Source organism: Phycodurus eques, chromosome 8 (genome assembly GCF_024500275.1).
Source record: "Phycodurus eques isolate BA_2022a chromosome 8, UOR_Pequ_1.1, whole genome shotgun sequence".
Taxonomy (NCBI): Eukaryota; Metazoa; Chordata; class Actinopteri; order Syngnathiformes; family Syngnathidae; genus Phycodurus; species Phycodurus eques.
The window spans coordinates 30309919-30320746 of record NC_084532.1 but is presented as its reverse complement, the minus strand read 5'-3'; the positions used below and the strand labels follow the sequence as shown (position 1 = coordinate 30320746).

The window sequence follows — 10828 nt, the reverse complement described above, 5'->3', positions numbered from 1 at the left end:
GTTCGTCCTTGTTCTTCTTCTTTGGTGCCTGATTTGGCGCTTGGCAAACCAGCTTAATGTTGCATTAGCGCCACCAACTGATACTGTCCTTCCGCTGCACGGAAACTCATGTGAATTGATGGTGGCCGGACGGTGTGAAGTTTGCTATCGCCATCTAGCGGCGAGGGTCTGATTTTTTTGTAAATACGGTGGCCCTTTCCTCTTATTATTGTAAACGTATTATGTTTGTTTTGTTTAATTTATTGACATTAAATGTCATGACCCAGCATGGGATAAGGAGGTCCAGACATTCATCCAAGTCATTTATTTTATTTCTGGGATTCATAATTATTATTATTGTATCATATTTTTAGAATGGAGAATATTAGTACTTTATACTTTTAAAAGGGTCAATTTGACCCTCAACATAACAGGAAGGTTACAGAGAAAATGACGCCAGACGGCGTAGAACTTCATTTCCCAGCAGCCTTTGCGACACTGCCGTAAAGTCTCCGCTGTCGACCTTCGAATTTTTTTTTGCTGTCGGGTGACGCGTAGCGGCATGGCGAGCAAGGAGCCCAATGTAAGACATTTCCACGTTTAAACCTTTGCGTGCTAACGTGAAATGTTGCGCTTTTGTTAAACATTTGATGTTGTCGTTATCGGAGGACGTCTCGCGTGAATGTAACAAGCGTGCCGTTAAGCGAAAAGCTCCACTTGAACAGTCAGGGAGCGACTAGCGTGCTAGCTTACTTCAATGCTAACCAGCGCAATGCTAAACTTTCTTCGGGCTTCTAATCAAGGTCATGTTGTTCACAATTACATCATCAATTTATACCTTTACCACTCAGTCTAAAGAGAAAAAGCGACATTTAGGTGTGTCTTGACTCGTTTGAGATGTGCTTCATGTTATCTTGGCTTACATATGAACTTAGGTCCAAAATGTGCGCGCTTCATTGTCTATCACAACATTTGGGATATTTATTTTATCAGCAAGCATTCGCGAATAACAGACTCTCCTACAGTCGTTTAGAATTGGCTATATTAAGATTCATGGTGTTTATTGTCATATGCACAGTAAAAACATAATGGTAGCACCTTACTTTGCTCGTCCCCGCCACCTATACAAAGAATATAAAATGGAAAAGGAGCAATTTTAAATAATGAAAGATAAAGAAAAAATAAGTATAATGTGCAAATATGCAGGCATTCGACTACAAGTATAGCAGGTTTAAATGCTAAATATACCCTATCCATTAGTTTTCTAGTAATTTTTATTTTCTTCCACTATTTTTGTATTCTTCTGTTAGTGTATTTTTCGTCTATTATGTTCTGTTATTGTGTTTGACTAATATGTATTTTTAGTGTTAAATTCCGAAGTACTTATGTTCTTGACATTTTTCCTCTATTTTTGTATTTTGCATCATTTTTTCCCTAATGCTTTGGTATTTTACAACTGTCAGTATTTTTGTTTTTTTAGAAAACGATTTTTCTGAATATTTTTTGTCTATTAGTTCTGTATTTTTAAAAGGACATTTTTCGTTTTAAAATAATATTTTCCAATGTTTTCCAATTTAACAATTTCCAAACAATTTATTTATTTACTTTCCATCTGATATTTTTCTATTTACCTAATATTTTGGAAGGGAAAGTAATAAAGATGTATCTGTTTCATGTTGTACTGATTGCTGGGGTTGCTGTGCTATTGCAGAGGTTGGTCCAGAACCTCCGGGACCTGATGGGTCGCATGGCGGGCTCGTCGGGCGGCAGAGGCGCCGGACTTGGAATCAAACTCTTGCTCGGCGCCGGCGCCTTGGCGTACGCCGTCAAAGAAGCTACGTACACGGGTACGTATTTACATGTATTTACTAATGAACCATCAAGTAATTTAAAAAAAAAAAAAAAAAAAAAGGCTTGGGTAAAAGTACTGATTTGACTCTTTAGGTTAAAGTAAAAAAGTATAGCCTCTGAATTGTAAATGTACTTAAGTAAATTAATACTAACATTTTTACTTATCATAAACAATACCCATTTTGATAACTTGGCACAACTGGAAAAAAAACACCCCCGCAAATCCCCACGCAAGGAGTAAAAGTTGTCCCCAAAAAAATAATCGAAGTACTTTACAGATATCTGAAAATTTCAAGTACAGTTTGACGAGTCAATTGTGCATTTGTGTGTGTAGTGGAGGGCGGTCACCGAGCAGTGGTGTTCAACAGGATCGGGGGGATGCAAATGGACACGGTGCTGGCCGAGGGCCTTCATTTCAGGTGACGCCTGCTGATTAAATGCCAAGTCTGCATCTGAACTGGGTGACGCCCACAGAGCTGCGACCGCAGCGTGTATGTGGCCGTTCGTGTGCGTGTTAGTCTGTGTGTGTGTGTGTGTGTGTGTGTGTGCGCGCGATACACTCTGAGTTTGTGTGTTCATGTGTGCGGTAGGATCCCATGGTTCCAGTACCCCATCATCTACGACATCAGAGCCAAGCCCAGAAAGATCTCCTCGCTGACGGGTAGCAAAGGTAACGCGCGCGCACACATTTACGCACTCAGTGTAGGTGTGGTTATTATGCTAATTATTAGAGTTGAGCGGAAGTGCAGAAGGCGCATTTTCATAAATAGTCTGATAACAAAAGTTTGACTTGGTTGTTAAGTCTCGCACACCCAGGTTGGGAGGCACTCCAGACACACAGCAATTTTGACACGAGACAGGGTTGGCACTGGGTCATGAAACCTCTAAACAATATAAAAATCTCCCAGCTGTGTGTGTGGGTGTGGGTGTGGAGCAGTGTGTGTGTGTGTGTGTGTGGGTGTGGGTGTGTGTGGGTGTGGTTAGCCACAACATGACGTGTGTTTATGTGGCTAAACCTTTAGCCACACTTAGCCAATCGTCGTCACTGGGTACTAAGCCGACACGCTCTAACGATGTGGGCCCAATTAAAACTACCTAGTCATCAATTAGGAGTAGGGCTGTACGTTTTGGGAAAGCACTCTTAATTGTGAGTTTTTTTTTTTTTTTTTTTTGTTTCTTTTAAACAAATATTGTGATTGCGATTTAGCATGCAATATTTTTTTGGGGGGGGGGTTATATTCAGCATTATTCAGTAAACAAGAAATAAATGAATCTACAGTATGACCAACACAACATAGGATATAGCCAACAAATAACTTTCCTGTAGGCCAGGCCTAAATGTTATGACGAATTGATATGAGAACAAATCTTATTATTGAATTGTCAAAAAGAAAAACCTTCCATCACAGTAGAACATTGACTTACTGATTTAACTCCATGCCTTGTAAAAATGTAATACTGCATATTGATGCTTTTGTCAATAGCAGTAGCACTGCTGTCAGTGTCAGCCGAGTGTAGCGCTAAAGTGGAGAGTGAGACGAGTGACGCTTTATCACCAAGATGTGCTTATAAAAGCGTGTGAAATGGTAAACTATATTAAATGTTCATTCATGTTCTTATCAATTAAAGTGGAAGTTTTGAGATGATTCAATTATTTGATAATCCTCAAGAAGGATCCTAAGGACTTTATATGGAATTTTAACTAACTTTAGCTGTCAGATAATTGTAACGGATTTCAAAAGCGGGACAAAGAGGCCTAAATTCAGCAAAAGGCTGCAAAATAACAAAGAGTGAAAAATTTAAGGGGGTCTGAACACTTTTCGTACTCACGGCAAGACGGGAGACTACCAAAACAAAGACAGGACTTTCTTCTTTTACGACAAAAAGTTTTTGTTGTAGCCTTTTCTGTTCTTTAGTAATCAGCAGTGGAACATGTCAGTTTCTTACCAGAAGTGGAGAAAATGATCTTTTTGTGACAAGAAGCAGAACAGTGACTTTGACGCTAATCTTTTTTTGCTTTTGTGACACCTCAAACTGTAAAACAACAAGAACTAGGCTGGGAAAGTGCTGGTGATGGCTAAATAATCATTTATTTACAGACGTACAAGTATGAACCGCGCAAAGACCGACTGCGTGGCTCGAGCACCGCGTGGCCCGAGTTGAATGTCGGTGACGTGGCTCGTTTACATGCGTTCGCATAATCGCAAAAAACACTGTCCACGACCTACCGCAACATGTGCTGTGTTTCTTATATATATATATATATATATATATATATATAAAACATACTTTGTTGGAGTGTCAGGTTTCTAAACCTAAGCGATGTTGACAGTTCTCTCCCTCATAATTGACCTCTTAAGCCGAGATTCACCGCCTAATTTTTATCTTGCTAATCTAAATTTCAAAGCGATCCAACGCCGCCATCTACAGGGATCTGTTCATCATTACAGTGCTTTGCAAAACTCAGCTGGGGGAGTCCCTCGTCCATGCCTACCTGTTGACCGACGTACTTGAATATAAACGTCGGTGGCAATAAATTCCTGATTCCAGTTGACGAATCGAAACGTCCTCAGCGGTGATTGAGACTGCTACTGCTTATTATGATGATGATTGTCATTTTTAGACCTGCAGATGGTGAACATCGCGGTGAGGGTGCTGTCTCGTCCGATGGCGTCCAATCTTCCCATCATGTATCAGCGTTTGGGCAAGGACTACGACGAGCGCGTGCTGCCCTCCATCGTCAACGAAGTCCTCAAGTCTGTGGTGGCCAAGTTCAACGCCTCGCAGCTCATCACGCAACGAGCACAGGTGCGCTCGTCTTCTCGCCGCGGCCCGGCTGTCTAATTTGATTTTTACTGCGCCAATTGACAAAAAGAATGCACTGAATCCGCAATATAGCGAGGGATTACTGTATAATGCAAACGTCCATCAGTCCGAACAGTAACCTCGTTGTCCTGCAGGTATCGCTGTTGGTGCGGAGGGAGCTTTTCGAGCGCGCCAAAGACTTCAACATCATCTTGGATGACGTGTCCATCACGGAGCTGAGCTTCAGCAGCCAGTACACTGCCGCCGTTGAGGCCAAGCAAGTCGGTAGGGATCGCCGCGCCGTCACACTCTACTTGAGAAAAGTCCCAAAAAAAAACAAGACAAGAAGCACTCGCAGAGCTCTTTTTAGGTTCAACAACATTTTCATGAATTTATTTACATCAACGAAAATATAGTTTCGTGATAAATCCGTTCTAGAAATGTGTTGAATGCCAATTTGTACGGGGGAGGGGAAGCAACGGTTTCTATAGAAAATAATGTAGATCCAATTAATCTGTCCCAGACACCCACAAATATTAACCCAAAGTACTTTTGCCAGAGAATAACTTCAGCTTTACATACAGAAAGTGTGAGATAAATATAAATGACTAATGAACTGGATAAATGAACATTTAACATCACTTTTTCCCGAAGACTCTTGATGGCGTACAGAACGATAATCCAAATGGCTGCCAGGAACAAAATGTTGATGGAAAGAGAATCGTCCAAATTGGAATCAGATGAAAACTAGGGCATAGGAAAACAAAGTCTCCACTGCATTCTCTGTGATTGTATTCAAACAATTAGGAAATAAAAGACAGAATTTGTGCTTGATCAACTGTTTCGCTCCTCACTCCTTCCACACAAAAGTAGATCTGGCAAAGCAGCTGTATAGTTTGTCAAATCAACACGATGGAAAGAATCATCATCATAATTGGGGTTGGGGGGGCAGCGTGTTTCAGGCGGTAGAGCGGTCATCTCCCAACCCGAAGGTTGTGGGTTTGACCCTCGGCCCCTGTGACCATCTCAAAGTGTCCTTGAGCAGGACACCGAATTCGGAGAATGAGGAGACGGCTCAAAAGCGCTTCGAGTACCTTGAAGGTAGAAAAGCGTGATACAAGTGGAAGCCCGTTTACATAGAACTGAATAAGTAATCGTTTATCGGTACAGTACATGATATGATTTACAACTTCAAGTAATGAATTGTCGTCATAATTATCTTAATCGTGTTGTACCATTTTCCTAAAATTACTACAAAGTCTCACTAGGCTCCCACGTGTGTGTTTGTGTGTGCGTGTGTGTGTGTGCGTGCGTGCACAGCTCAACAAGAGGCGCAGAGGGCTCAGTTCTTCGTGGAGAAAGCCAAACAAGACCAAAGGCAGAAGATCATCCAGGCCGAAGGAGAAGCCGAGGCCGCCAAGATGGTAAAAGCGGCATGACACAGACAGAGAAGCAAAAAAACGCACATAAAATAATGTGCGTTTTTTGATGACAAATGTAATGTGATGACAAATTGACTCTTTAAAATAGAAGTGTGTGTGCCGCACACATATTCATTTGTGCGTGTGCGTGTGCGTCAGCTGGGACAAGCGGTCACCAAAAACCCAGGCTACCTGAAGCTGAGACGCATCCGAGCCGCTCAGACCATCGCCAAGACGGTCAGTGGCTCGCTTTTCATCCAAGATTTCAACCTGCGATCGTCACGGCTGATTCCAATGATGATGATGTCGTGTTGTCGTGCCGCAGGTGTCGACGTCTCAGAACAAAGTGTATCTAAATGCTGACAGTTTGATCCTCAACCTGCAGAACCAGGCCTCGTTTGACGAGTGAGTGCACAACAAAGTCGATTGGGGGGGGGGGACTAATGCTCATAAATCATACATATAATGCTACGGAATACGAACGTTTAAGCTATTCAAAATGGTAGCTTAGAGTCCTGTCTGGGTCTTTTTTAAATTAATTTATTTTTTGTAAACACATCTGCCCCGCCACTTGCACTTTTCACAACACTGCAACCCTACACAACGGGTACAAATATGAAATCCTCCAAAATGTTATTAAAGCCACACAATGTAGTTCCTTTCCGCTGTATTCTCGCCTACCGCTGACCAACAAAATGTTGAATTAGCTACATTAAATATGAAGTATTGTAGCTCCTGCCCGTTATAACCTACAGCTAACTGAATTCTACTCACTTCCTCGTTCTCCACCAATCACGCTCCCTTCAAGGGACTGTCAGAATGTAGGAACTCATCATGCAAACTCAGTTGGTTCCAGTAGTGCTCATTATTATTTATTTTATTGTGTAAATCCCGAAGAGCATTCTACACCAAAAGTTTTCACGTATTATTCTCGGCACTTTTTCACGCGCTTCTCTTTGCGCGTTTCTTAACCGATTCAGATGCTCGATACTATTTGTCTTTCAGTTTGGCGTCTGGCCAGAAGAAGTGATGAAGAGCCCCTTGTCTTCATCACAACAGGAGCTCGCCATCCGTGAGGCGAGCCGGTGGACAACAAACACAAAAAGATGAAAAGTAATTTTTGGTTTTTGTAGTTTTTTTTTTTTTTTTTTTTTTTTTTATTAATATTGAGATTTGTCGATGAAATGAGTGATCTTGTTGAACGTCATAACCCAAATCACTCAGAAACGTGTGTTAATTTATGCGTTAATAAAGTTACCATGTTCAAAAGCAGTCATGTACAGCGACGATCGTGACGTTGCAACTTGATTCAATCTTGAGGATTGAAATGTCGGCTGCCTGTTCCCGTGGCAATGCACGGGCGATGATGTCACCAGGGCCCGCGCGTGCCACTTTGAAGTAATTAGCGTTCACGATTTTCGTTTTGACCGAAACGGTGGCCGTTATTGATTGTCTGAAGCGCTCGTTGATTAATGCAAAGGTTTCCGACCTTTGTTTTTACTTTTAAAAAAATCTAACACCACCCCACAAAGCAAAAGCGTCTCCTAAACTATCAATGCTGAAATGATGATGATTTCGTCTCAATTTACTCTGGCGTCTAATGGAAGAACCTTTCATCATTTTGCCTGTCACTATAATTCGCCCGCATAGATATATTTGTAATTAATAATCATTTTCGGACAAAGTAAGTATAATTGGATCCTTTCCCGCGGCACTTCATATGAGCTCTCACGGCGCTCTGGTTGGGAATCGTTGGATTAATGAGCTGCTTTGCGTGCGTGTCACTTAAAAGCTTCAGTCACAGGCGTCATAAAAAGACTTTTAAAATAAACAAAAGCTTCAGTCACGGGCGTCATAAAAAAGACATTTTAAAATAAAAGCTTCCGTCACAGGCGTCACAAAAAAGACAATATTTTAAAATAACCAAAAGCTTCAGTCACAGGCTTTATAAAAATATTTTTTAAAACAAAGGCTTCATTCACAAGCTTAATTGAATAAGTCAAATAATATCAAATCCAATTATTTTAAACATAAGGTTTCATTCACAGGCATCATGGAAAAAAAATCTAACAATATTATTTGTATAGATATTTTAAAAATGATAGAAAAATGTTAGAGTAAACAAAATAATTCGAAAAGGCTTTATACATTTAAAAAATAAAATGCAAAAAGGCTTAATTCACATACATCATGAAATAAGATCAAATTAATAAGCAAGTAAAAATATATTTTTAAAAAAGGCTTCATGCATTTTGTTTTTAAATAAATAAAAACATTTTAAAAACTTTAAAAAAATAGACATATTTACAGGTTTTAAAATGAATACAGTTTGGTTTCAAACTACGGCTTCATACATTTAAAATATAACTTATAGGCTTCATTGACAGGCTTTGTAAAATAATGAAAAGATGACATTAAGTAAATTAAAAAGGTATTATCAAAAGGTTCATGCATTTTTGTTTTGAAATAAAAACAACATTTTAAAGGTTTCATAAAAACGAGTTCACTCACATTGACAAAGGAGGTCAAATTTTTAGGAACAGGAGACCTGCCAAAGCGTGGGTTTGGCGCCCCCGTCAGGTCAGAAGGTGTCATGTCAGTTACGTTCATGTGCCACAATTTAGTATCTCAAAAAAAGCGCCACTGTTACTCTCATCAACTTTGCTTCTGTCGGCACAACTGACGAACGGCCGGGCGGATCCGGACCCGGTTCTTCAAGCGCGACCGGTAGTCAGCGCCGCGCCTCAAAGTGCCGCCGCGAGCCGCGGCACGTCTGCGGCGGGCCCCGCTGGAATTTGGCGAAACGTGTCTGAACGCGAGTAGAACCCGTTCATCTCCGAGGAGGTCACAGTCTGCGCAGCCTCGCAATTGTGCCGCTTCCTTCTAGACGTTCATTGGACTACTTGAAGACGCTAAAGTTACTTTTAGAAACCACCTCAAGTTCCAGGAATTTTGAAGTTCTTGGAACTTGCAGTTCCTGGAACTGGCAATCCCAAATTTTCATTTCTACCCTAAGCTTCCTGGACCTCTCAGAAGTACCAAAAGAAGGTCCTGATAAATGATCCTCGAGCTGAATGAAGACAACACAGTGTTCTTCCGAAAAGTTCTGAACACGTCTACTTCCCAGGACTAAAATCTTCCAATTAGACCCTCTCCAAACTACTTCCCCTGAACCGGCAGTTTCTTTCAGTCCTGATAATCGTATCCCGGCACAACCTGGTCCAACCCCAAAATGCTGTCACTTTGAACTTCCCGGTGTTTGGGTTCGTGGTTGGTGGCGAGTCCAGGTCCAGTTGACATCGAAGATCCGCTCCGGACTTTATGGCTCGTCTCTCTGCAGTACTTTTTTCCTCACCCCCCCCCCCCTTTTCATTTTGCTCCAGTTTTCCATTTTTCATTTTACAGCTCAGGACAAAATGGCACAGATCGTGCACGTGCGCGCACACAAGCGCTCTCCTCTCTCTCTCTCTCTCTCTCTCTCTCTCTCTCTCTCGCTCTCTCTCTCTCTTGCTCTCACTCTCTCTTTCTCGCTCTCTGTGGATGTTGAGCCCACTAAACCCCATGTGAAGTTTTCCCGTCCATTCACCACCACTTTTAATTCAGTCGACAAGTAAAATGGCAGCACTTCTCCGCTGCTGGGATGTCACCACTCGGAAGAAGTCATCGTTCCGAAAATCCTAGTGGCCAGTTTGTTTTAGCGCAGCGATACCAATGCCCCAACTTACAAGTTTTTCCAGTTATGAGCCTTCGCTTGATCGATTTATTTTTGTCGTCGCTTTGTGTTCCAAGCCAAAATTTGACTTGACTGCCAGCTGCAGATATCTTGAGTGAAGTGGAAATAAAAAAAGAGACTGTCATGCCCGGCGGGCACGGGGGCAAGGAGACCTTCGCTGACGCGCTTTCAGCCGTTTATGGAACAGGACAGTCGGTCAAACACAAAATGAAAACACTCTCAAGGAGCATGGAAGAGCCTGACGCTGGCTGGTGACGTCACGCTAAGCCACGCCCTCTTTCAGACCAATGTACTACATTGTGTGTAGGACTTTAAGCTAAATTACACTTGAAAACTAGTTTTTGTTTTCTATTCTGACAAATTTTGTATTTATATTTTACAATCACATGTTTTTTTTGGAGGGCGGCACGGCGGCCGACTGGTTAGAGCGTCAGCCTCGCAGTTCTGAGGACCCGGGTTCGATCCCCGGCCCCGCCCGTGTGGAGTTTGCGTGTTCTCCCCGTGCCTGCGTGGGTTTTCTCCAGCCACTCCGCTTTCCTCCCACATGCCAAAAACATGCATGAATTGGAGACTCTAAATTGCCCGTAGGCATGACTGTGAGTGCGAATGGTTGTTTGTTTCTATGTGCCCTGCGATGGGCTGGCAACCGGTTCAGGGTGTATCCCGCCTCCTGCCCGATGACAGCCGGGATAGGCTCCGGCACGCCCGCGACCCGCGTGAGGAGAAGCGGCTCAGAAAATGGATGGATGGATGGATTTTTTTTTTGGTTAAAATTGTGACCAATAAAATGCGGTGTTTTCGGATCCTGGCACAGCTTATTGGCATTTTAATTCATTTCAATGGGGGAAATTGATTTAATATAAAGTGAGTAAATTGAGTAGAGAGCTTGGTCACAAAACTGAACTCCTAAATCGAGGCACGACTCTGTGTGTATACACACTACCAATCAACAGTGTGAACACAATTTTTATGCTAGTGAATGAGAAACCGTGTCAAACGTGTTACTGCTTTTATAGATGTAGATATATACAGCAGCTGA

General features: G+C 42.0%; 1 protein-coding gene across 1 annotated transcript; it reads left to right on the top strand.

Annotated features, from left to right (window-relative positions):
- The first annotated feature begins 488 nt into the window (after positions 1–488).
- Positions 489–7328, top strand: phb2b (prohibitin 2b). The gene is made up of 10 exons (XM_061683578.1): positions 489–562; positions 1691–1826; positions 2165–2249; positions 2421–2500; positions 4454–4638; positions 4791–4920; positions 5956–6059; positions 6216–6293; positions 6382–6461; positions 7062–7328. Exons 1-10 carry the CDS (start codon positions 542–544, stop codon positions 7084–7086), a joined length of 924 nt encoding a protein of 307 aa, XP_061539562.1. The 5' UTR covers positions 489–541; the 3' UTR covers positions 7087–7328.
- The last annotated feature ends 3500 nt before the right edge of the window (positions 7329–10828 follow it).

Coding starts and splice junctions, on each gene's coding strand:
- phb2b (XM_061683578.1), top strand. CDS start 542: ATGGCGAGCAAGGAGCCCAAT. Junction 2,501..4,453: donor CTCGCTGACGGGTAGCAAAG/GTAACGCGCGCG, acceptor TGTCATTTTTAG/ACCTGCAGATGGTGAACATC. Junction 6,060..6,215: donor AAGCCGAGGCCGCCAAGATG/GTAAAAGCGGCA, acceptor CGTGTGCGTCAG/CTGGGACAAGCGGTCACCAA.